We start from the raw sequence: 27,224 nt of genomic DNA, 5'->3' as shown, positions 1-27,224 counted from the left end.
CTACCTCCGTTCATCAAGACGTATTTCAGCAAGTCTTTGGTATATTCTTCGTCCTCTAGTGAGGTCCTTGTTCTCGTCGTTGCCGGCCACATGCAAGAGCTGCGTGTCAGTCATTTTCTCGTTTTCTGCTACCGAACTCTCGTCCTCGATCTGCACAGGCTCGTCCTCCACTCGTAGCTCTTTCAGCATCTCCTCCACGTCATCCGAGTCCTTGCTGTTGGCCTGCAGCACCTGAGGCTCCTGCTGCTGCCCTCCCAGGAAGACCTCCTCGGCATCAGCGCTCTGACTATTCTCCGGAAGCTGGGTCAGAACTGCGACTTCCGGTTCAGGCTCAGAAACCGCATGGCCTTCTCCTGAAGCCTCCTGTCCGGCCTCATGGTGGGCGCTTGAGAGGGGTTCTTCTCCTGCCACAGCAGCAGTAGCAAGTGTAGCGGGGGCGAGGACGTTGTTGGCAGCGATGTCCTCCCCAGCGACCTCTTCTCTAATTTCGGTTTCGTCTACTTTGTTCTCAGGAGAGATCATCCGTTCCTCGCTGGCGAACACAACGCCGGTCTTGTCTGCGCTGTCTTCAAGTGGAGAAGACTGGCCAGCATTCAGGCCTGCCACTGGAAGGTCTACAGGGTCCTGCAGGGACTTCTTGGCTAGCCCCAGCTTCTCGCTGTTCTGCTGGTTGTCGAAAGCAACGACCTCCTTTGATCGTTTAGCTGCGAAAAGGAAGGAAGAGCCATTAAGTCAGCGCGCGCCGAGGAATGATCAGTTTTCTGGAATAGCACGCGGGATGGAATAAACTAAATAATAGGGAAGGACTCTACCGATCAATTTAGGGAGGAATTTTCCTAACCCTCATGAATTCTACCCCCTAGACCTCTTCCGCGTCCGTGTGCTTTTCCTATTTTAAAAGAAATAGCAGTTGAACGCCATGCTGGACACATGCAGTTCCTGTGTTGTCCGTTTTGTCATGGACCTACCCATCAAATTACCAAAATTACAACAGAAGGTAAACAATGTATGAATTCTATGACTTTTTCTTACACAATGTTGATGTGGTTTGGATTTGCGTTTCTTGAGAACAAGCAATTAAAATTAAAAAAAAGACTCGTTCTTCCAGACCCGTTTTTGTGAAGTTTGCGACTGTAGATATTAGATATGATCTGACCATTGCCTTTCTTTTGCTTAGATTTTTTTCTTGATGCAGAACATTTATAAAAATAATGTATTATTTAAGAATGTTTGTAATTTATTGAATTATTATCGTCTTTGTTAATAATTAGTGGAAATATTTCTTTAAGCACCTCACAGATGAAACTTGCGTACCACGGGATACGTGACCTGTTTCCCTACTGGAGCAAAAAGCCATCAATTAATTTTTTTTTTTATCTCACCTCTGTCGACTACTGCCACATCTCCACTGACCCTGACTGCCTGCTCCTTGTTCACGTTCTCTGCCAGGGGCGCTGCTGCTGCCATGGCAACCAGGATTGGTAGAAGTAGTAATGGCGGGTGCGCCATCGTGTCGGGTGCTTGCTCGGATTTCCTACCAGCGCCAGATTAAAAAAAAAAAAAGTCATTAGGCAAAATGTCCACTGATCTCACAAGCAAGATAGTTGACAATGGATAAGCATCAGGGCAGCCGGTAAAACCCATTTGTACGTTCTTCTGTGTCTCTTCATCACATTTCCTGTCGCTAAAATTAGTCAGGCGCGTGATATTGTACTCGAGGTAATTAGTCAGATGACAGGAGTATAATATTAAGACTAATAACATAGCAGTGCGTCGAGTAAACCCTATCGCATTCTGGAGAATCTTTGTCAAGGCCAGTCTCCTTAGAAACACTCAGGTAGCAATGTCCTACAGCATCCTCTTAATGGCAATCTTATGTTTTGAGTATTGAATGACAGTCCTGTGGACAATGACCTCACCTGACCAAAACAAAGCAACAAAACACGATCTGGCGTGTAGAGGCTTAAGTTTCTGTGTATGGAAAATCGTCGACATTTTATTCTGAGGTCACAACTCTAGAAAAAGATGACGGGAGGAAACAGGTTTTTAAAAAAGTTAATTTGCATGTGACATTGTGTGGCCCTGTTCACGACATTTTATTTATTTTCTCATGTCCGTGACTTTATATGTTAGAAGTGTTAGAAAATAAGGAAGAATAGTTATCAAGATAAATCCAGTCTCTGATGACTTCCCTACTTCCGATAAAAAGGTCAGAAGACAACAGAACTGGTACATCGTTTTAATATCCGACGGAAAGTTAAAAATATTTCAAAGGGAATTAGAAGTGAAATGTCTTTTATTTACCATAAAAGTATTCAGCATCTTGCCTAATTATTATGTAACCGAAAATTGATTGCATTTTGATCGACTGCGACATAACCACACACACACATGCAAAAGTTTCAGGAGAATGTCACAGCATGTCTTTCTTAATGCTTCTTAATTACATCGATTAGCTCCCCCGTCTCATCTACGTCTTCCCTCCCCTTTGTCTCAAGATATTCGAGGCGGCAGCTGTGTCGTCTTCGCCAATTTCCGCTAGAACAGGCAAAAGCCTGGTTCTGTCTTAATGGCCAATTATCTTGACTGGATAACAGACCATTTTCCGCCATCCTACTCCTGGAGCTGAAGGTCTCCCTCCCGACATTGCTCCGTCTCTGGAGTGTTAAATCTCGTTTAGGTGTCCTTTATCATAGCTACAGAGATTATTCATCTTACTTTATCCTTCCTGCACAGTCGGGCAAATATGGGACTTTATTATCTGAATATGAATCTAGCATCTCCCTTGAGCAAAGAAATCAGAGGTATCTAAAGAAAAAATTCTTGTAAATTATTTCGCTAGAAAGATTAAATTTGTCGAGTTCAGTAGTTGTGTGTGTGTGTGTTTTTTTTTTTTCTAATCGCAGGGCTGGGTGTATGCTGATGACATTCACCTTCTTCTCAACTGTAGTAGCTCACAATGACTTTGTTTTGATACCATTATTATTATTTGTTTACACTATTGTGAAGCGTTTTGAGCTAGTCATTGATGGTGGGTATAGTACATGTACTGTATAAATTAACTTTTTGACTATTAGTAATAATAGTAGCGGTATTCGTTGTTGACATGTAAGTGCACTCGCTGATATGAATTTGCTTATATATACCTGACCTTTTTTTTGTTACTACACGTGTTTGTTCACATCTTTGTGCTTCTTCTTCCTTGTCAACAACCTTTATGCTGCAATTTGGCGATAATAAGCCAGGACGAGGGAGAATCAACAGAGAGGACACGATCAATGGCAGACAGTTGTTCAGATTTCACGCTGATCACGAACTGGTAAGTCGAGACAGAAACATTTCAAGGCTAGCAAGGGACACGAGTGCTGAAGATGAATATGTTCAAGACATTTCTCTTTCTACCCACCCCTTCTTCTCGTCTCTCATCCTCTCTCCCCTTCCCCTCCCCAGGCTCTATTCACGCCCAGACTTTGTGCCTCAGGCAAACTTCTTCTTCTTGCATTATTTAGAACCTGCAATCATTGTTTATCTATCCTTAGTTCTGTTTCTTTCAGTTTTTTTTTTTTTTTTGGTTGGGTCATTATATAAAACTGCATACATTTGTATTTCTCATGAGTACATAAGTAGATATTTACGCGCTCGAATGCTCAATCTCATTTACTCTTCGTGTTAAAAAAATTTTCTAATGAAAACGAAAGAAAGAAATGGAATTATGACCAAATAAACTTGCCAACATTTTCAAACAATTATGCATGATGTTCGACATTTTATATAAAATCCGCTTACTAAGATGTAGGAAGGCTTACATCTTGGTGGAAAAGGGGGAAAGAAAATTAAATTCTATATTATTTGAGGGAAAATGTAAAGAGAGCTATACATTTGCATGCGAGTAGTACACATTCATAGCCATATACACTAATCTCAAAACTCAAAGCTCACACAATTCCAAACTTAAAGCATGCGTGATTCTAAATGTAAGCACAATGTTAAACTTGCAGTTCGGGCTAAAATTTGTAGAAACATCGGTTGCTAGGCCAACTGGTTTGGAATGGCACGGGTAAGATAAACTTTCTTACCCTCCCAAGACTTGCATTTTTTTTCGGGTACAGACATAACCCCCACTATCTGGCCCCAAACCTTCCCACCCCACGGTCCTCACCAAGACACGGAGTGCAATAACTCTTTGTCTCTGCTGTCTGGCGACATTCAGGAGTGGGTGGGTGGGGTGGGGTAGGGTGGGGTAGGGGAGAGAGACTGCGGGTCGCTATGGTGACGCAAAAGGCTTGGGAATCACGCACACCCGGCAAGCAGGCGACTTGCAGAATTACTGTGATCTGTCAAAAACAACACTTACTAAACAGACCAGATACGAGAACTTGATAGGAAGACTCTTGGGTTGGGACTTAGCGATAGAAAATGAAAAAAAAAAAAAAAACCAACAAAAAGAAAAGGATGTCAGGTCGGGAACATATTAAATCATTACATAATAATGACAGCAATTCAAAGATGATAAAGTGATAATGATAATAGCGAGAACGATGATGAACATCATGACGATGAACAGAAACAGTATAACTCTTTCTTTCGTTCGTACACAGAGTGAGAAGGAGAGGGAAATGATTTGCCAAAGTTCATTTAATGTGTGTGTTGAAGACAGGACAAGAGTAGAGTGAATGTTTGTGGATGAAAGCTAAAGACACGTGACATTGTATACTTGATAAACACACGTCGCAAAGTTCAAACTGGTGGACTAGCTCAACGACAGCCAGTTGGTGTACACACAAACACACAAGAGGTTGCTTGGTGTACACACAAACACACAGGAGGTTGGTTGCACGAGTCCCAGCATCAGCACCGGGGATTAGCTGGGTGTTGCCTCCTGCTGGGCTCGAGCTGTAGGTCGCCATCGATTGGTGCAAAATTTAGAAAGAACTTAGTGTTAAGAAAAAGATGCTGGAACTGTCACACGATGTAATCTAGAACAAAAAAGGGAGATATGGAACAGAAAACAAGCAGAAGACAACGGAAATGGTAAAAAGAGGAAGACATGGGAGAAATGAAAGAAAGAATGAGTGTGAACGCAGGGATCTCTGGTAAAATTTCTGGTCGGTTCACCCTCACGCACGCACGCGCACAAAGAAATGACAGAAGAAGGAGGGGTTGTGTGAAAAAGACCAACAAGAAGGCGTACAAATAATGAGTTGTCATGAGCATATCTCTGTCACGGAAAGATGCAGCTCAGCTTTTATACGTTGTCCAGGGAGTTGTTGGTGCGCCCCGGTGGTCCTGTGGAGACATCAACTGCTGGAGACGCCAGGGCCCTGAACTCCACCAACACGGGCAGGCGAGTTATCGCCGCTGTCTACAAGCTTCCAGAAGACAGGAATGTCTGGCGACTTGTCCAAGTTTATTTCCTGTATTTTTTAATGTGTTTTTGTAGATGGCTCAGTGGCGTTCTGGGTGATAGTGCAGCGGAAAGATTAAACACGAAAGAAGAAAAGTTTTCCACCACATGACTCATCACTTTGGGTGTCTAAGCTAGCTGCTAGCAGACAAAGGCTTGTCATCCTACCTTTAATTCAGGGTTTATCGAACATTTGGAACACGACTTCTGTCAGACGTTTTGCTGTGTCATTGAATACATGTTTGTTTTTTGTTCTCCAAATTTTGGAGTTTGAGGTTTAGCATTTCCGTTCGCTCTGGTTCATCCTATCCTCATGTCACATGACTAAACATTCTTTCGAAGGGATCGTCATCTTGATATTTCTATTGCGCTCTATTTACGGATCAACCTCTATTTTTACACTGATATTTTGTTATCACTTTTACTAGCGAGCGAGTGAGTGAAACACAGACACACAGACTGGTTGAGAGACAATTCTGTTACACCAGTCTTCTCTATTTCGCTCAGCTTTTCCTCGAGTTCGAGATTGTAAAACACAGTTCCCAGATATATGATACCTATGATATCAGGTGTTCCACGACCACACTTTGGAGATTGAAAGTTCAAGGTGGTTCGATGATGTCACAACAAAACATGGCAGTCTGGAGTCAAAGTTCAAGGGGGTTCGATGACGTCACAGCAAAACATGGCAGCCTGTACAGCTCCAGAGCTGTGTTTTAGAAACAGCTGTAAGTAAACGACTGTTTTACTACCCGAAATTTAAAGCGGAAGCTATTCAATATCATCGTCAGTCTCTATCGTTCATGCCAACGAGCTGCCATTTCCTTTCTCCACAGCCCAATGATGATTTGTAGCAAAACTTGACTGCAATGGAACTAGCTGGAAGATTCTAGAAATAGTAAGGTAAAGCTGTCTTACAAGCCGCCTAAGGCTTTATGGATTCTGGGATCACACAAAAATGTGATCGCTCTACACCATCGGCCTTTCCGCGCCCTTCCAGTGCATTTTCCATTTCCAGTTGGACATGTCCTCTGAGCCCTTATCCATCTTCTGTTAGTTCACTTAAATCTCTTTTCAAGCTGATGTCTTCGGTGCTTGAAAGGTTTATCCTGTACAAGACCCTCACGCGGCAGATTCGCGGTTGTTTTTCTTCTAACTCCGAGAGCGAGTCATTAACTCTTGGGAAAGAGGGATAAGAAAAATAAATAAACTGTCTAGGCATTCTAGAGAGAAAAAAATAGGAAAGGTGGGTGCTTAGTCCTAAGTGTCTCAAAATGAATGGTCTTTTCTTTTAATCTCCCGCTCTCTTTTCTATTTCTCTCCGTTCATACCCAGCCATCTTTCTTTTCTCTCTCTCTCTCTCGTCTCTCTACCATACTTCCTGTCTCTCTCAGTGCTGTCCCTTGCCTCTCTTCCTGCTCCGTCCTCTTCCCCCTCTCCCCAAACCCTTCACATCCCCGTCTCCTTCTTGAGACCAAAGAAAACGGACAAAACTAATTTTTCTGTAGACTGAGTCTTCTCTCTTAGGCTCCGATCACGTGTCTAGAGGTGATTCTTATTTTTATTTTATGTATTTATTTATTTATTTATTTTTTTTTTGCTTCTTGCATTACGGAAATAGAATAAGAAGGAGAGGAAGAGAGATTTAACGTTCCCTCTCTAATTGTATAGTTAAACACTAGCTTTTTCTTTTCCTTCTTGCTATTCTTTGTCGTCGTCTTCTTTAAGTTATTGTGGGTTTTTTTTTCATTTTCTTCATATTGTTGTGGTTCTTATTCTTCTTCGTCGTTGTCGTCCTATTCTGGAAGCCTGTTTTATTTTCCTCTTTTAATCTCTTGTACTGTAGTGTTTTAGGAGTATGACTAACCCCATTTGCGTTTTGTGATGTCTTGGCTTGTGGCATTCTGGTTGGCTCTTTTCCACAGGCTGCTGTTGGAGATCTTTTCACGCCATCTTATTCTCAGAATATGGCGTAGACATCGGTTGGTAAAGGTCTGGAGCTTGTTATTGATGGTATTTTTCCCTCTCCAGGTTTCAGAACCATACAGTAGGACTGCCTTCACATTTGAGTTGAAGATGCCGGATGTTACTGCGGAATGATAATGCTCGGGAGTTTCAGATGGGTGGAAGGCTGTTGGAAGTATGCCTGGACTTGTTGATAGGGCTTTTGATGTCATCGTCCTCTCCACCGTCCTTGTTGACAATGGTCCCCACATACGTGAAGCGGTCTGTTTCCAGGATGTTCTCTCCTTGAAGTTGGATTGGGAGTTCCTGCTTGTTGTTGATTCTCAGCTCTTCGGTCTGCTTTCTTTAAGCCAGTCTTCTCTTCTTCCTCTGCTAGCTTACTCAGTTTGGTTTGTGCATATTGTTGCCGATGAGATAGGAGACTAATGTCATCTGCAAAGTCCAGGTCTTCTGTTTCGTGAAGGTCCACTGAATACCGATGTTGTTGACTTGGGTCTTCTTGCGCATAATCCAGTCTACGACTCAGGAAGATTGTCGACAATAATATTCAACCCTGTCACGACGGTCTTCATTACGGTTTATGTTTTAGTGAGTTTGCCGTTGTAGATAACTTGGCAGGACGAGTCTTCTTACAAGTCCTGGATAATGTTTATGAGCTCAGGCGGAATACCATAGGGAATCATCAGCCTCCAGATGATGTCCATGTCTACACTGTCAAAGACCTTCTCAAAGTCCACACAATTTATATGAAAGTTATGTATATACTCACAATTGACCACCGTTTATTTAATCTTAGGGTTCTATATATATATAGAGCTCGTTTCGTCGTTTTCATGTCTTTTCGCCAGCATCCTAAGAATGATATAATTCGTAATAGCCAGAAGAAAACCCCTGAACATCCTGCTGGAGTTTTTCTATAACTCCCCGTGTAAAGCTTCTTTAACCGCTTCTTTCTATTCCTAAATGTGGAACCACATAAATGCAAAAAATAAAAAAATGTGTGCGTATGTGAGTCTAGGTGGGTGGGTGGTTGGGTGGTTGAACTGTGTGTTATTGTTCACTACCATTGATTTAAAAAAAAACCAACAACAACAGATATTTGATTTGGTAGCCTGCTTCCTCTCTCATTTGGTGCTTTTTTGTCTTTAAATTTGCCACTCTTTTGTACCTCTCTCAAGTCAGATTTTTCTTACACTTTCTGGCGTTTCTTTTGCTCTTCAAGTTGCTGCTCCTCTCTGGTCTGGTTTTACTCTTCTCTTTTGGGGTGTCAACAGACCTCTGAACAGCGGGGTTTCTTTTTCATCAGCAGAAACCTCCAATTCTATTTCTTTTTTTGGGGGCGAGGTTCATTGAGCGGGAAATCTTTCAGCTTCCTCCACAGCAAAATTCAGAAATAAAAGCAAATCACACTCTTGGGAACTGTTCCAAGGGATGTCACCCAGGAAGTTGATTGTTATTTTGCTGGCAGAGTTACTCCCTGGCTTTTGTTATATCTCGTAGGCATGGTGACCCATGTACCTTGAATTGCGTAACTCCCACTGATAAAAACATAGTCTATAACCTTTTCAGGGGTTACTCCCGCAAAATGTTGCTATCATCGAACAAGGACATATTTTGTGTTTATATTTATATAACCACTGTACTTATTTTTATAATCTTTCAGCATTACGTATTTACTCTAATATCTCAATACAAATGTTAAAATACTGAACCAATTTATCATTGGCATCGCCGATAGCCTAGCCCGCAAGACCGACGGCAAACAGAAAGACAAACTGACAGGAAGGCATACAGGAAGACTGACTTTAAATGGGAGGATCGAGAATAATGCTTAGGCCGATACAAAGCATTACATCGATCCAGCGATAGGTGAGACGGTTGCAGCTGACTGATCTCTCTCATTAGTCCTAAGCCAAAAATAATATGGACATCAACCCACGCAAGCTGTGTGAATACTTCCACAGCTGAAACAAAGAGATTGATTTTTCTCTCGAAAAGGGGGTGTTGATGAACTTTGATTGCTTGAATGTCGTTGACGAGAGATAAATCAAAACAAGGTGGTTTGTTTGTAGTAATATTCTCCTGTACACTATCAATAGACAAGAGGATATTTACCTTTTTCGGTGAAAATTTAAACAAAATACTTTTATACCTTTAAATCTAGATTCTAGAACCTAAAAGATGTGCAAGTGTTTTACTTACAGTTACATCCAGTTTCATAATTAACAGAATCTTTACCTTTATTCATTTTGTCCAGTTTCACTAAACATTTGTGGTGTTCGTGTCATTCACGTACCTGTCTAGGTCAAGTGGTAAATTTGTTGGAGATAACCAAAATACTTATTTTGAACTTTGGGACAGACAGAGGCGATAGAATTCTGCAGAAAGCGATCGATTTATCATTTTTTACACATCTTGTTCTCCCATAATAGTCTCGGACCTTCGTGCTGGCTCTCAGACCTCGATCATTGTCGCAGTCTATATTTAGATCCCGGAAATCGATTGTTCTCAAATGGCAGCATACCAAGATCGCATTTAACCTAAAGCTAGCATGAACAAAAGTCGGAGACTGGAAGCTGATTGTTTATCAGACATGTCACATTTTGCACGTTTGTAGAGCGAAATCCAGTTCTTGCTTTTTCCTCTGACAAAAGTATCAAAACAAACGGTGACATAATTATGCAAAGCTGCCACTCATCGCGAATTTTGATTTGTTTCTTATTAATCACTGATGATGACAGGAGATTGCGATTTCTGTGGAAGTAAATCCAAGAGCTCGTGCTGATCCTCAAAAGTACAAAACAAAATACTCAAGTATTCTGCAGAATTAACACTTTTGCCGTGTTCAAAAGTGAGAGATTTCAATGGCTTGCTGCTGTAACGTTCATACTGATTTTGAAGATCACAGCCAGGCGTGCCTGAAAACAATGCCAAATCCGCGGTCAAAAATTCACTTGTCGGATGATTCTCTACAAGTCAGAACAAGAGACGAGCTAGCTACATGAGTTTAAATTTAAATTTCGGTAGAACCATCCTATTTCCTATATACTCACCAAAAGAAGCCGTAGATGTTGTCGCAAGTGTACGTGCTTCTTGGTAACAACTTACATGATGCATTTGTTGAAGACAATTAAAAGGACGGACTAAGCCAATGATTGATTAAAATATGATAAGATTAAAGATGAGGAAAACATGACATTTGATACTAATACAATATTAAGAATAGTTTGATAATCGTCCTTTTCACACATCAAAGAAATAAAAAAACAATGTGAATAGCCTTTGTTGTTGTTTGTTGTTCTTTTTGGGGAGGGGGGCTATATCTCTCCCATGCGGCGCCCGGGCGGATGACCAACCACTCTTCCACTCATCCACTGACCAAACCGAGTATTTTTATGCCAACGATAGAAAAAGACAGCAAAGAAAGATGTATTAACACAGACCGATACACATGAAGAGGTATCAACACCAAAGAATGGATCGAAGAGGCATCAGAGGGATACAGATGAAGAGACAATGGAAGCACCGACACTGACAAAAAAGAGGCAACAGCCTCCAACCCTGACCTTATGATCATCATAGCAAATATTCAATACGCGTAGGCTTCGTTCCCCGATCTAGGATGACATAAGACCAACCCGTTATGTGCCTGGGGTACAGTCGTCAGGCTCAAGGGTAGGAGGGTAAAACCGCGCGCAGCCGTGAGGCTCAAGTGAGTGCGTATCAGGGAGGTCATCTGCTGGACGGAAGCGCCTGGCAGTGCAGTAGGCACCGTGGATCGATAATGTCCATTATTGGCCTTCCTGTTCCCATGGCACCAACAAATCGCTCTTTCCTCGGCCTGAGACTAAAAAAAGCCAGAGAGTCTTGGCAACAGAGGTGGAGTATGTTTTCCTGTATTTAAGTACTGTTTGCAGCTAGCTATTTGTTTGCAATGTCGGTTTATATATTTAAATATATACGGAGTTTGCTTGGATTGTCGAGGTCTTGCGATCTTTCCCGAAACCCCAGGTGAAAAATGCTATGTTCAAGCGCTTTTATACTGAAATACTATTTTGTGATTAACTAATTAATAAAATCATCAACCTTTAAGACCTTCAATTAGTATGTACATTCCTTTTCCACCTTAATACATCCGCCCTAGTATCTTGAGCGAGGATGGACGCTAAAAATAGAAGCCTTTTGGAAGGAGCTCAATGTCCAGCCAGACTGAAATCTTTAGCAGCCAAAGAAAAGAATATTTTTGATGAAAGCCAGCGACGGCGAGCTGCCACCAAAGACGCTTCGCCAGCAGAGGCGGGTGGCAAGACTAGAGCAGGAAGTCTCCCCGATGGAAGCCAGACGAATGTTCCCGTCGAGCTCTTCGCTGTCGGTCAGCAGGGGAAATAAGCGCCAGATCGCAGTCACGTGGCTTCTCCGTGTGCGCCGCTGATTGGTTTGAACTGACCAACCACGTTCAACCGCTTTAGTGAGCTCTTGAAACGGCTGCTGATGAGTTCTTCCGGTTCCAGATTGTTCTCCATGAAGCGAATTTACAGCTTTCGGTCTGAGGGAGAAAGGTCGAGATCTGCCACTGGGCCTGCCTCAAAGGTGGATTGACTGACGAACTGCCAGTCCGTCGGACTACTCGGCTAATTGACCGAAACTCTTTTTTTCTTGGATCCGCTGACTGTTTTACTCAACCAATCACCAGACAGACCGACTCTCAATTGTTCTGGTGTATGCTGAAGTATGCTGGCCAAACACCTGAACTTACTGAAATGTTGCCCTTCTATCTCTTAACTTATCCTACAAGTAATAATTTCGGACAATCACTTAACAGTCCGTAAAACGCACGTCTGGATTCTGCAATCTACCCAGCGCAAATAGAGGTAAATAAATACGTTCAAAAACAAACAAACAAAATTTGTAAAGTTCACATTGGAGTAAAATCGGTATAAGTTTGTGTAGGACTGGCATACGTGCGACGACAAAATGGATTTTACTTCTCATCAAGCAGTCCTTTTGTAGATCCACGAAGACCAGTGTTTTTTGCTAGTCCAGCGAAGACACGAGAAGAGATGCAATTATGTCAATCACCATGGTCAGCAAAAGTTCTAACACACTGTTCCGAAATGTTTACAGTTCCAAAGCCACGACACACTATAGTTTTTCCCGCCTGATGCTGCTGTTTCATTTACCTTAAAACAAATTATTCATTCATCCATTTATTCATTCTGCCACCATGCTTTCCCAGTTAATAGAAAGAAAATATTGCAAATGAGGGTACTGCTATTTTTAGGGATATATGTAATTCGACATGGAAAGCGCCGACACCATTCAGAATAATAACATCCTAGTCTGTGTGCATTGGGCGATCGCCAGGTGGCAAAAATGGATATTTCATCGTCTGGAAATGGACGACGAGAAAGAATGTGACACATTGATATCCAAATGCCCGAGAGGTTTTATTTTTTTTTTTCTTTAACAAAGGTCAGGAGGGTGGTGTGGGAAACCCAGGATAATTATCCCAAGAGACAGCGATGAACCAGGCTTTTTGCGACTCCATGTCAAAAAGCAGAATGTAAAGACAATTATTGTATGATCTCTGACTGACTTTTTGACAAGTATTGCAGGATATCAGATTGTGCTTTCGACAATGGACTGCAGGTGGAAATGTCGGGGTTTCATGCAAACGTGTAAGTAAATGTCAGATGTCAAACATGAAATGTTTTGTGGTGAAAACAAACCTGCAGTTCCACGTGTCCTCATTAAGACGATCTAGGATGAAGTGGAGAAGAATATATCCATACCTACAATTATTCTGGACTTCCAAGAGTATACAAATTAATAATTGTGTCGCTGATACTGGCTGATCTTATGCAAGTACAATTCATGTCACAGAGGTCGACTAGTTATTTTGAACACTGTTCACTGTCCACCTTCTTACACTGACGACAGACAGAAGGTCGCTCGTTAAAATATTCATGCGAAGCAGTCGTTTGTCGAGACAACCTCGGGGAGCTAGGCTTCCTCCATAAAATGAGCTCCAATCCAGCCCAGATGGCAGCGGGTCCTGGAGCTGACCCTGCTTTATGTGTGTCTTAGTGACCCGAGGCTAGCTCCCTGCATGCCAGCGAGTTCTGGTGATGTGGCATCGGGGGCCCCACTGCTTGCAGGAACCAGATCTCATTTCGGGAGGATTTCGCGCGTGGACCTGACAGACCGTCCCACCGAGACGCGAAAATTAACTGCCACCCACGCAGATGACTAGGCGTGGGTTGCCGAGATTCATGCAATTGGCGTCTATCTCTCTCTCTTTCTCACTGCCCTGTGGCATCGACCTGGTCCTCCCATCCTCGTCCTCCCACCCCACCCTTATCCTCTCGCTTCGAGTGACTCCATGTTATGGCGAAACCGTGGGCGTCCCAGAAATACTGCGAGGGTGTATGTGAAACACGTTTAATCTTTCTTCTTATCTTCTCTTCCCAAACAATCGTTCCACTCCCTTTCTCATGCGTGCGCACACACACGCGCGGGGAAAAGTGGTTGAACCGGAAGGAACAAAAGGAAAGGCAGAAGAAGAGTTGGAGGAGCAATGCATTGAAAGAGAACAAAACAGAGAGGGAAATTTTTTCCAGTTTGCTTTCTGTGTCTGATCGGCATTGTTTCTTCGCTTTATGTTTGGTGGACTCTTGATTGTGGTCTGTGGCAGTCTGCGTGGCACGCATGATTGGAAAGACAGTAGCATTGGTTTTAGGGAGCTCAGCAAGTTTGTTTTTCATGTGTATCGTAAAATTATCGTGCTGTCTTTGCGGACATGCAAATCACACAGCTCAGCGCCATTCAGCGAAAGATTAAAAAAAAAAAAAAACTGCCTGCGGCCCCCATTGTGCCGACGACGATGCCGAGAAGGGCGCAAAGTCAGGGTCGTCTGGGTGTCCAGAAGACGTCGCCGTCGTCGTCGTCGTCGTCGTCGTCAGTTTCTGTGCACGTCTAGACATAAGGCATCGAGGAGCTTGCCGAACATCACTGGCAAGATCTGCAAAAGCTAAAGTGTGTTTCGGGTACTTCTGCTGTGTGCACCTGTTCAAAGACCCGTTACCTTTCCTTGAATCACCAGCAAGCGCTGGACACAAGAAGTACACACAGTGATATCGAGAAAAAATTCATTGCTATTCCAAGTCTGTAACTCAAACTGCCCTCCTCGGTGTTGCAGAGAAAATTACATCCTCTAAAGTTTCTTTTTTTTTTTTATCTTATTGTTGTTGATCATTTTCTTCTTGTTCTTGTTTTTGAAGTTGTTCTTTTTTGTACCTGCTGTTGCTCCCTTATTCCCCATGTGCTGCTTCAGACCACAAGGCGAGTAGGCGGGTATATGGAGGAGGCGGAAGGTTTTGCAGACTGTATTCCTGATTTTGGAAATTCATTTCAGACCGACAGCTTCAGGCAGTGTTTTTGTGACAACAGCTTACAGTCCTTGTTACCAAGTGTTAGTGTAAGTCTGCTACTGTGATTCGAGACCCTGAAGCCCATCCTCCTTCCTTTAGAATGCCGAGGAGAAAGGGGGAGCCCTGCTCTACCAGTGTCTATGGAGTGGAGATACAGACCCCCTCTTCCTCCTTTGAAACATCCGACTCGGAGCTAATGGACGGATGCAAAAATGATCAAGGCATTGAAAGAAGAAGGGAAAAATGTGATAGAATTTTCAGTGTTTTCTTTTTCTGCCTTGTGCCTGATTAGCTGTCCTTAATCACGTGGTTGCACAGAATGAATATAGTATCGAGTTGTCTTTCTCAACACAAAAAACCTCAGCTGGTGGTTAAAACTACGGAATTGCGAAATATAAATAACGCCGGATGATGATTTTTATCGTTGCTATGGTGTGTTTTTGGTGAGGTGGGGGATAAGCAGGGTTAACTGCTGTTCCCTGAGGCTGCACTCGAGTGACACCCTCCGAAATCAGTTTACCTCTAGTCCACAGTGAGAACCCCAGAGATTACCTGCGCCCTAGGGATGTGAGTGAGCGATCTCATTCCTACCTGCAGACCTCGTAAATCAGGACGGATTGGGCCAGTAGGGCTGACTTGTTTTTGGTCCAGAGTTACTTTAACCTTTGACCCCTAGCTGTGCGAGCACACAACACCGTGCGCAATAAATTCGCTCTGGACCTTCGAGGTACGGGGTGAGGGTAGGTGGGTGGATACAGCTCTCGGGAGAGTTTTGTTGTCTAAGCCACGATTGTACCAGAAGCAGTCAATGTCTGGACATTAGTTGCTTTCCGACATTGTCGTCTGCTAACGGTACCGACACAGCAGCTGAAGATCACTCCTCTATCTTCGGAGAGTTCTGTCAAGGGGACTGCACTCCCAGTTGTATTTTTTTATTTTGTCTGGCCCTCCTTCCCTTTCCCGAACTCCTGCAGACGCGGACTGGGAGATTGTACAATGGATAGCTGCATAATTTGTGTTTAATGGTCATGTTGACATCAGAAGTAGATGATGTACATGCTTATTGTAGTGTGAAGGGTTTGCTAAATCGTTTTTATTCCTATCACGAGGTATTGTTTGATGTAAAGATCCCGATTAATCAAGTCTTTAAACAACAAAATAGTTCGAAATTAGTTTCGTAATGATGTAACTAAATTGCACAGAGTGTGTATTTGATTCGGCTCCTTTCTGAACAGGACATGCTGCAGATTAAGAAATACATCCTGGGTAGAGGGGAGTTGTTTTTGCCTGTGATAAAATAATAGGATGCGACCAGGCGCATGATCTATTAACTAACATTTCCCAGGCCAGGCTATCGGTCGAAGCAATGATGGTGAAAACAGGTATCTGGGGAAAAGACAATTTGAGCTCACGACCATAGTAGTTGTTGTCCTGTCCAGACTGCTCCTCGTTAACATTTTACATTTCCTGGCAACCAACATTTTCTCTTAAGCAGCTGAACGATTTGCCTTGATTTGACATGGACGTGCAAAATCTCCCTTCTTCTTTTTTGTTTGTGTGGTTTCTGTATATCCACTGAACTTTATGTGTCCATGCAATTTTCCCAAGATTAGCTACCGGTCAGCCAGCTAGACACTCCGATCTTTAGAGACTAAGGATGTGTGTGCATGCGCGTACAAAATATATAAATATCGAAAAAAAAATGTCGAAGTATAATTCTATGCACATGTACATGAGAGCAATAATCTCTCGTTAAAAGATTGTTATCCCTCGAGAGCCAGGTAGTTCTTGGAGTAATTACTTCATTAAAAGATGCCCTTCCCATGAGAACCATGCGGTTCTTGGAATAATTACCTCTTGTTAAAAGGCTCTCTTCCCTCGAGAACAAGGCGGCTCTCAACTCAAACAAGAAAATCAGTCACCTCCACGTGCTTGTAACTGTCGGTTTTGTGTCCTCCTTGGCAAATTTGTGCTGCAAGTTTTATTTATTTCTTATGTCAGACCTTCTGTTCTTAAGTCACGGAACTGATGTATTGTCCACTGATGTATACCACTTATTTTTACTCTGACTGCTTGCATGCTGGATCTTATCTTATCTTATCTAAGTGTCTGGAGGGTCTCTAGGATCGCTCTAGTCTCTAATGGGACTTAATGAGGTTTAAAGTCTCGTTTCCCAACATGAATTCGAAAGTTTTGTACGAAGGTAAAACGTGAGGCTGTCCCTCCACCAAAAAATCAACCTTGTATTCTCTGCCATCCATTTCGGAATTGGATTTTAATTATCACCGTTGTAGCGCTTAGAGCTCTGAACAACAGATTGAATCAATTTTTCCCGTGATTTTTTTTCTGTTGGGCTTGCCGAGTACATTAAACATAAAGCAATCAACGCAAAACTGATGGCAATAATTTCTTGTTTTTTTTAGCCTCCAGCATTTTGTAAGGCTCAGGAAGAGTACTTCGTGGAGATGAAGGATCCAATTGACAAGGGAGCGGGAAAAGCCTTTTAGCACCACCTAGCTAATCACCTTTCTTGTCTGAATCATGCGCACGCGATCTCCTCTCCCCCCCCCCCTCCGAAAAAAATAAAACAAAACAAAAATCTCGAAAGTACTCCAGCGCACGCGACTCTGGAACCCCGAGTTCTCTCCGCTTATTGTTGCCAGCCGGGTACTCCGTGTCTGGATTTCAAACACACACAGAGGGCGTACCCACGTCTCCACCTTCACATAAAATTAACATCCTACACGGGTACTTTGTTGGAATATTAAACTGAAAGCGGTTGGTTCTCATCGTGCAAAACACACACAAACAACCACGCATCGACTTGTTTACACACTGAATTGAATGTTCACTGTGCTCGGGTATTGTTTGAGCCAGTCAGGGTGAGCTTGATCACGTGGCTCACTTTTGCTAACCCTCATGGGCAGATGACTGATCTCAAACTACTGAATAAACTCTGGCTGGCTCTGCTTGACAGCGACGAGCCGCCATATTGGAAGTGGAAGACAATACTGTTTGGATGCCTTGCCGCAATATTTTTACAATATATTAAACTGTCAACTGCCTTTAGCTTTCCTGGAACTGTTTTGATTTGAAACTGAACCGTCAATCTGTTCCGGCTTCTTGTTGTTTTATGGTTTTACAGGTGGTGAGATGGCTGCGTGATGAAGTTGTCACCGCGTGGGCAGTGGGCTGTGGGCTGTGGGTATCAGTAGTTTTACATCACTGGGTCTAAGTGGTCTCTTACCTTATCAATCCCACATTCGGTAAACACCCTTCCATCATGGTCCCTAAAACTTAAAAAAGTTTTCCCGACAGACCAGCTACACTCTCTCGTCCGCCCACAGCACCAACTGGATTTGCATAAACTCATGCATGATAAGTATGATCTGATAATCGTCTGGCACCAGCCCAGCAGATTTCTTCTGAATTGTTATATAAACCCATTTCTCTTACCCACGGGGACAGAAAAAACCCCGAAAATATTCATAAAATTCTAACTTTGGTGTTCAGAAATTACATTTCAAAATTCCTTATTTGAGCTCTAAATCCTGTAGGGAGATCTTGCTGTTGTCATTAAAAAAAAAACAAAAAAAAACTCAGAGACCAACTCAAGTAAATAATATCTGCTAAAACAAATATCAAAATTGTATTTGGGTTATTAAGACACTATAATATAATTGTATCAAATTAATATAGTTGCTGAAGCGTAAAATCACGTGTTCGAGGACACACCACACACGATGCTGTGTGAGATGAATTCAGATTACAAAACATTTTTTGTGCAAAATAGTTGAGATAGAATAAACCGGTGAAGTGTAAGTAATCCCTTGGTACAACAAGACAAATGAAATTGAGGGGAGGACATGCTGAACTTCACAATGCTGCATTCAGACTTTCCTGTCAAACATTTCAAGCTCCAATACCTGGGAGATGGCGAGTCTCTGATAGAAAAAAAAAACTCCACAGATATTTGTGGAAAAATACAAAGACATCAGGGTGGATGATGAAGAGACTCACGAACAAGTCACGTGGCCATTGTTGCCTGGGAATGCCCCAGAGACCTACACACTCCGTCAGCATGTACCGTTAGGTAGTCTGTCCTTCATTGGCAGAAAACCTTGTCTGTGTCCCCAGAAAGACATTTCCCGACTCAAATGTTTTAGTCTTGTAGCATTTGTTGTGTTTGCGAGGGAGAGTTATTGTTATCTGTTGATGAGCGCTGTAGTCAGATGTAGGAAGGTATGTGGCTGATGATGTCACCCCCAGTTCACTGCATCACAACATGATGATGCACAAAGTAACGGTCATCGGAGGTCAACAATCTAACTGCTAAACAGGAGCGGTTGTATCGTCACTAATATTTATAAACAATACAAATAAAGCTAACACTCCTAGTCGTCGTCCATGATGTGAATTAGAATAGTTCGTCGGCATAGACAGGTACTAACACCAAGGGAGCAGCCTGGCACTTGTGAAGATGTTATTTAGATTAGGTGAGTATATCAGAGAACAAGAGAAACACAAGTTTTCTCGGTTTGTTTTTTTTTTCTCGCGCAACGTGCGTGACCGAGGTCACGGGGTCATCGCTCGACTGTAGTCGGCAGACTCCATTTTCAAATTATCGCAGCAACGCTCGTCTCAGCAGTCAGGCTCCGAGCTGTCTGGTCTCGTCCGCCAGGAGCGCCACCGCGGATGTTCCGGGTCGAGACGGAGTGAAATGATGGCAGTTGCATCGACCGAGCTTGTTAAGGTCCTCTTGCTTTCTTCTCTCCTCCTCTCGGGTTCCTTTTTATACGTCGGGATAGCATCAGATTTTTCCCCCCTTTCTCTCTCTCTGTCTCCTCTTCCAGGTGTAATTTCTTTCGACATTTCAATCATGCCACTATTTTTTTTTTTTTTGTTGGAGGGGAGGGGGCTAAAAAAGGAGTTTGAGGTCAGAGCATCACGACATATTGTTGACCAGCAACATCTCAGACATCACCAGCATGCATCTGAACAGTCACACTAGAATTTCTCCCGTCGGTCTTTAGCTGCGTTCTAAAATTCTAATCATTTCTCTTGAAAAAATTTGAGCTAAAATTGAAAATCAGTGGTTTTGATCGCGCAGCATATACGGTGACGACCACACACCCACGTTGACTGGCGGCCATATCAAAACTTGATCGATTTCTGGGAATGTGAACAGAGCGTGGCTGTGTCCGCCATCCTCATCCCACTTCAATCCATCACATCTTCTATAGAGCCTACAACAGGAAGACTAACCCCTTCCCCACTCTCATCCATTAAGTGCAAACAGCCAGGGAAATGCAAGAATTGGGACAAAAATAAGATAACAAGACTTGCTTGTGATGTTCTGGAATCTTCAAGCAAGAAGAGTTATTGTCTTTTGCAATATAAGAATCGGTTGGGGAAATGTCTAGAAAACCGGAAAAAGCTTTTTAGTGAGTATATAAATAGAGTGGTCAACATTAATCGCGAGACAGCGCCAGGGAAACTTGACCATTCCTGAGAATGCAACATTGTTCAGAGAGGTCATGAAGAAATAAATGGACATTAATGGTGCAGAGCGAATGAATTTCGAAAGTAATCCAGAGAGGACCACTTAATATTAACTCGCTTCGTCCGAGCCTGGTATAGGAGATAAGCTACTTTCTAGTAACCAATCCTGTATTTTGTGAAAGATCTTTCTATAGTTTCACTCAGGCAAAGCAGCAGACATCAAATGTATCCGTTTCCTGCTACTTGAGGTTCCACCAAAGAGGATTGTCTTTGGTTCCATCCTCGTGGAACTTTCAATGGAAATGGCATTTGCTTTCTTCTTACGAAGCTGAGCCGACAGCTAATTTCTTTTGTTTTATGGACAAGATTTATGCTGGCCATATTTCTGAATTATCCAGTCTTATTGATGATGTATCCTGAGTAATTTGGGCTTTGCGAAATGAAAGTCTTTTCCTGATCATAATTGGAAATCTGAATCCCATGATATGGGCCATGTTCTGCTTTGTTTTGTTTCATCAAAGACAAATGAAGCTTCGGTTGAAATAGCAGCGAAGAAGGGTGTTATCAGTCAGCCAGGCTTCATTTTAGTAAAAGCTTTTCAGAAAAAATAATCATAATTTAATGTGTGGAGAAATGATATACGTTGAAAACTTGAGGATGTTTGATAAACTAGAGACCGAAGAAAATTTTTAACAAATTAAATTTGTGCAAAGCTTGTTGGAGAAGATTTAATAAAACTGATCACAAGAACATCTATAGTCAAGAAATCAATCATCTGTTTTCATCTTCCTAATTTACAAAAATCCTTCTAATATGAAATTGAAAAGAGCAAACGTGTTTTGAATCCGTTCTAGCTTTTTTAAAAATTCGGTTGTTAATATGCATGATTTTATCATTTTGTTAAAATACACGGATTTCGAAGACAAATTCACATTTTGTAAACATCTCTTGCAAGTGTACTATTTGCCACATTGCACAGAGTAGTCACCTTTGTGTTGATGTTTGTTGCTGATGTTCGTGTTTCTAAGAATGAACAAAGGCGACCACAATGTTTATGATCCACAATAAGAGGCCAGCGCCCCTGAGTTGCAACTAATGGCCATTGTTTGCCAGTTTATTGCAGATGGCCGTGAAGGCTCCACATTTCGAGGCACACAAGACATTTGAGACCAGAGTAGGAGGATGAGCTGTGTGCCATGGACTTCTGACATTTACCTGAGAGAAGCGAGACGCAAATTGTTTGCTTGACGCCTCCATCTCTGCTTCTCTCCCTCCTTTCTCTCTCTAGCTGCCTGTCTTTATCCCTCCCTCGCTCAGGAATGGACAGAAATAGATGTTTAATCTCAGCTTAATATTGTCTTCCTGCATTATATAGTTTTTAAAAACAAAACATTAGAGAAAAAATGCGTGGGAGGTCGGGTGGATGTTTGTTTGCTCGTGCTTGCGTGCCTGTGTGTGTACTTTTGCTCGTGAATGTTTATGTGTTTGTTTTTTTGCTGTAAACATCCTCCACAAATGTGTAAGATGCACAAGAGATAGAAAACTGCTGCTAGAAACAAATGAACGCGCTACGATCAAAGAAACAATAAACTGTTGTTTAGTGAATCGGTTGCTTCGCATGTATTTTTAAAAATTAAATTTTCTTCTTTTTAAAACTGTTTTCAGAATCATTTAACGTTTCAGCTCGTTAGCTCTAAGTGTTTATCTAGGGTCACTATTCAATAGATGGATAAGCATTGAGGTTTGGGCTAGTGTCGCATGTAGTAACATTTATGTCCATCAAGCTTCTCTCTTCTCCACTTGCCATTACTTTGACCGCCTCACACTCTCGGTGTTTAGTTAACTGCTCTTAGCTGCTGGAGAGAGAGAAAGAAAGAGAGAGAAAGATCGATGCTCTCTCACTGCTGAGTGAAAGGTTAATCATGGAGCTCGCAATCTTATAACTAATGATGATGTTAATGCACAAATAGCAGGATCCCGACAGAATTCACGATCGGAGGGACTGCCAGAACTTCTTTTCATTATTGCGAAAGAACACACCTCTTATCTTTGTCCACAAATAGCAATTTCTTGTTTCTGTCCACAAACAGCAAGTACTTCTTGCATTGTCCAAAAATAGAACGTGCCTCGTGAAAGTGTCTCTTGTCAATATTTAGAAATAATAAGTACCTGCTGTCTTTAGTCACAAAGAGGTCTCGCCATTCTCCAGAAATGCCACGGTCCTACTCTTGTTGTCCAAAGCTAGCAAGTGCATCTCGCCTTTTTACAAAGAGAAGCTGCTTGTCAGTGTTAAAAATAGTTTGCACCAGTTTCCTTGAAAAGATTCGGTTTTACACGCAAAAAGTTAGAAATGGCTTGGGTTTCCACAACCATTGCCAACAATAGCTGCTACCTGTTGGTAGTACGAGGTAAGGTTAACCTGCATCATGCAAAACTCGGAGAATGTGATGAGGTCATCGGTCACTCAAACTCACCCCACTTCCCCTCCCCTCCTCCCCCCTAAAAAAAACGTTCCACAGTCTGTTAGTCCACCCTGAAGACCTTATTCTATTTTACTGAAGTGCATTGAAGTTGCGCATCATCACTATAGGTATGTAACCTCGGCATTGAAAACAAAGATACTTTCCATTCTTGACTGCCTGAAGGAGAAGGGAGATGTTGGTACATGTTCTGGCTTTCAAAATGTCGCTTTGATCTCCTCCTCCTCCTTCACCTCCGTCACCAACGCCGCCATCTTATTCTGCTGCAACTGATATCCTCCCTAGCGCACCCCACACCCCGGTGTCCCCCACCGTCCTGGTGGGCAGTAAGAAAACAAGGCAATGTGACTCTCAACACGGACCTGGCGCTACTGCTCCTCTAGATAAAAGCAATCTCGATATTACATTACCGGTCAGGGTAAAAACGGGGGAGTGGGGGTGATACAAGCAACCAGACAGGCAGAAAACGCGGAATGCAATTTTTTAAAAGATATGTCGATAAGAGGGGAAGGGGCAGGGTGCAGTCTAGGGGTAGTAGGGTGGACGGGTAAGTGTGTAGGCGGGTACGGGCTTGGGAATATGCTCGAGTGCCTTTGAACTCACCGTCGCCAGCAGACAGCCATAGCAAAGCCAAGGACTTTGAGTTGCAGATACTTTTTCGAGGGACTGATTTCCAAAACAGTTGCTTCCATTTTCTAACAGAAGTGAAAAACGAGCCTTTAAACAAATACCTTACAATAGTATCTTAATAAAATACTCGACAAATTTGAACTGGTGAAATGAAGTGTGTACTATTCTAATAATAAAACATTTGTGTTCCCACATAATTTTGGACTAATGTCAATATTTAGCTTATTTAAAGAGATTGTTAAACGACCGTCTCTCCTTGATTGCCTGCCTCCATCTCTTCCGACATCAAATGAATCTTGACCTCCTGACCTAAAAACACAACGTCGTCCTTTCAGGAGGAACCGGACAGGAGGTTTTAAGGTTCATCAAGGCTTTTTACGTTTCAAAACCACCCTGGTGTGCTGAGTACAAGATGCTACATCTCCAAACCTGAGTTAATACCACCCACCCACCAACCCACCCTTCTCCTCTTCTGTTCTTGAGATGCCAATATCACCGTCCACAGAAAGAGGTGAAAAGCGTGGTGTCATCAATGTCCACGGATGTGCCTGATCAACATATGGCTCTCCCATTGGCTGTAGCCTTGACAACGTAAACAAATCCCCATCCATTCCTGATACCACAGTTTTTGCCCTCTTCCTCCCTAGGATGCACACAATGGCGATAATTACAGACCTGCGTCTTGAGAACAGAAGGATGCGTTATTCACCTCGATCTTGGGAAATGTTATCTTGCATTGACCCCAACCGTCTCACTTTTTGCCCCCAATTTTATGCTGTTGTAGCCCTTTTAAGGAGGATTAACCCCCTCTACCCCCACACACCTATTCCAGTTCGCTTACAGGAAGAACCGGTCGCGGCGCTGTGTCGGCCCACGACATCCGCCACCCGACTTCCTCACCCACCCCTCTCCCTCCACGGCCTGCACGAGCCCAGCAGCTTGTGTTCGCCCACTCACCTGCAGCATGCCGCCGATCGAATTAACGCGAGTTAACCCTCAACCTCCACACACATTTCATGCGATACTTTATGTGGAGACATTGATTTTTGTTTTGTTGTTGTTGAAAGGTTTGTTGTTGTTGCTGCTGAATTTTTGTTCGGGATTTTACGTGGGTAGGTACGATTCTTTGACCTTTGTCTCTTTCTAGTATTTGTGAATCACAGCGGTGAACAGGTGAACACAAGCACACAGGCGTAACGAGTCTTATTTACACATTTTTTAAAAGCTGGACAATCTATATTGTAGTCAGATCTTTTTATATTGTCGTTGGAGAAAATAATTCAGCGTTATTTCAAGATGAAACTTTTGGAAAACTTTTTTTGGCATTTACTTGGCAAATATCAATTGTGAAAGGTTCGATTATGTTTAGAGCCGTCTGGATTTTATTTTGAAATTATTGTAGCGGAAATACAGTGAAAATATCGTTGTGAAAGTCAAGTGAACATGATGCATCGAGTTGCCCACAGACTGTGGCCTCTGCACTTTGTCAATGGCCGACGACGTTTCAAACACTTGTGAGCGCCACGTAGTTATGACGATTGTAACGGTCACAACATTTTCACGTAAATGTCAGCCGACCGTTAATGACGTCAAGTTAACTATACGTAACCGTTAGGTGATAGCATTGTCTCGCTGAAATCGCTGGTGACAAGAACGTCAGGGTGAAATGTCAAGTGGCCATTACGTCACTGGTGACAAGAACGTCTGGGTGAAGTGTCAAGTGGCCATTACGTCACATGTGACAGGAACATCTCGTGAAATGTCAAGTGGCCATTACTTCACATGTGACAGGAACATCTCGTGAAATGTCAAGTGGCCATTACGTCACTGGTGACAGGAACATCTCGTGAGGTGTCAAGTGGCCATGACGTCACTGGTGACAGGAGAATCTTGTGACGTGTCATGTGGCCATTACGTCGCTAGTGACAAGAACGTCAGGGTGAAATGTCAAGTGGCCATTACGGCGCTAGTGACAAACACGTTTTGGAGAAATGTCGTGACCACTACGTCACGTTCAAATCTCCGGTGACAGTCGTGTTGTGGTGAAACGTCACAGGGCAATTAGTTTGCTGTGGCTGAGGTGGGAACATAAATCTCATGTTGCAGCTCTCGAGACAGCCATCCCACCAACCCTTTCATCCATAATCAACCAGCCGTCGCAACGGTCAACTAGTCACGTGTCTGTAGCCGCTTGTTGTGTGCCTCATACACGGCCTGCATGGTAATCGTCAGGTTTGGGCTATTTACATTCAAAACATCATGCGTTACGTACCGGGCGTTACAGCAAACCAAACAATCCCGTTAGACTAATTCGCGAGAACACTTCAGAGGTGAGAAGAGACAAAGACAAGAATGTTCAAAGTACAATCATACAAACCATAAACAAATCGCTGGATATATTTTTTTATCTTTGTAAATTTAGAAACGGATAGTTTGTTAGTCCTTAACGACAATTTCGTTATGAAGATTATTCATAAAGGAAAGCAAGCAAGCAATCCTGTCTGTGGTGCGACGACACTAACCGTTCCACGTCAGCAACTTCTAGCTCGGCTCCCAGACCGAGAAGCCCCCAGCACACCGGCACTCACACCAGGCTCCACACAACATCAAAGATCGATGGCTGATTGCTGCTGGAGCAGCATCTCCCGTTTGTAACTACGCAGGAGCTGAGAGCACCCAACCATCATTCAAACGCTCTGCTGCCCGCCTACAGGACGCGGCCACGGGCTGTGGGATTACTTACCTTATGGTACGTCGGTCTGGACGGCTTCCTGGTGTTGACTCGTGTCCAGCCTCGTCCGATGTGGAATTGGGAGGGCAAGCTGGCAGGCCTCGGCTTTTCGACCGCCGCGGTGGTGGTGGTGGTGGTGGTGGTAGTGGTGAAGTTGTCGACGGTGGTGTTGGTGATGGTGGGTGACGTAGTGTGGGAGACGCGTGGTTGTGACGCGCGGAGGTCGGTGTTGTTGCGGGCGACAGGCCCGCCGCGCTGTGCTGTGCTGTGCTGTGCTGTAGAGATGGTCTGGTGCTGCAAGCTGCTGCGGTCTGTGAGTCGTGCGTCTCCGTGCCGGGACCCGCTGTGCGCTGGTGATGGATGCCAGATCGATGAATCCTCACTCAGTCTCCCTCCTCGCCACTGGAATCTGGCCTTCTGGGACAAAACTCTCGGATGGTGGACAGTTTCTTCTGTTTTGTGCAAACCATCAAAAGATTTCAAAAATAGCTGTTGCGTCACTTCCTCCCCATCTCCCCTTCAGACCTGCGTGGTTCATGTCATCTATGCCAGGGCACGCGCGTTACAATCCGTTGTAAGAAAATAAACCTTTAAATAAAAAAACCCTTGCTTTTATGTACTGGACATACACAATAACACATTGGTTAGTCATCATCTCTCTCTGAAAGATTGCACCTTGGGGACCACTGATGAAAGCTGTTAACATTCACATCTTGAAAAAGTTCTGTAGGGTGTGGAAGATACAGTCTTGCTACAGACGCACCTGGGGTTCAAACAACGATGCCGATTCACGAATATTTATCATGAATATTTTTTTTCAAATTTGCATTTGTACAAATAGTATTCAAGGTAACATACGAGGATGTGTGGATATAAGGTGATATAAAAGTGAATATAAGGATTGTTGAAAAAGTTCCTTTTCTTCGCAGTAAAATATTTTCAAATATAAGTCTTTATAATTCGAATGCTACGATTTATGGAGAAACAACAAGATTTCTACTGTATCGATATTTATAAACAGCCAACCGTTCTTTGACTAACTGTTCAATAAAACAATCCAAAGCAATCTGCTGCTCAATGTG

At 43.0% G+C, this 27,224-nt stretch overlaps 1 protein-coding gene across 1 annotated transcript; it reads right to left on the bottom strand.

Annotated features, from left to right (window-relative positions):
- LOC112566569 lies at positions 1 to 26,644 on the bottom strand. Its single transcript, XM_025242799.1, has 3 exons — positions 26,155 to 26,644; positions 1,383 to 1,534; positions 1 to 704 (listed from the first exon to the last, which is right to left on the bottom strand). Exons 2-3 carry the CDS (start codon positions 1,507 to 1,509, stop codon positions 1 to 3), a joined length of 831 nt encoding a protein of 276 aa, XP_025098584.1. The 5' UTR covers positions 1,510 to 1,534; positions 26,155 to 26,644.
- Positions 26,645 to 27,224: the final 580 nt, after the last annotated feature.

The sequence above is a fragment of the Pomacea canaliculata genome, linkage group LG6 (assembly GCF_003073045.1).
Source record: "Pomacea canaliculata isolate SZHN2017 linkage group LG6, ASM307304v1, whole genome shotgun sequence".
Classification (NCBI taxonomy): domain Eukaryota; kingdom Metazoa; phylum Mollusca; class Gastropoda; order Architaenioglossa; family Ampullariidae; genus Pomacea; species Pomacea canaliculata.
The sequence above is the reverse complement of the archived record's forward strand: the minus strand, read 5'-3'. Positions and strand labels throughout refer to the sequence as shown.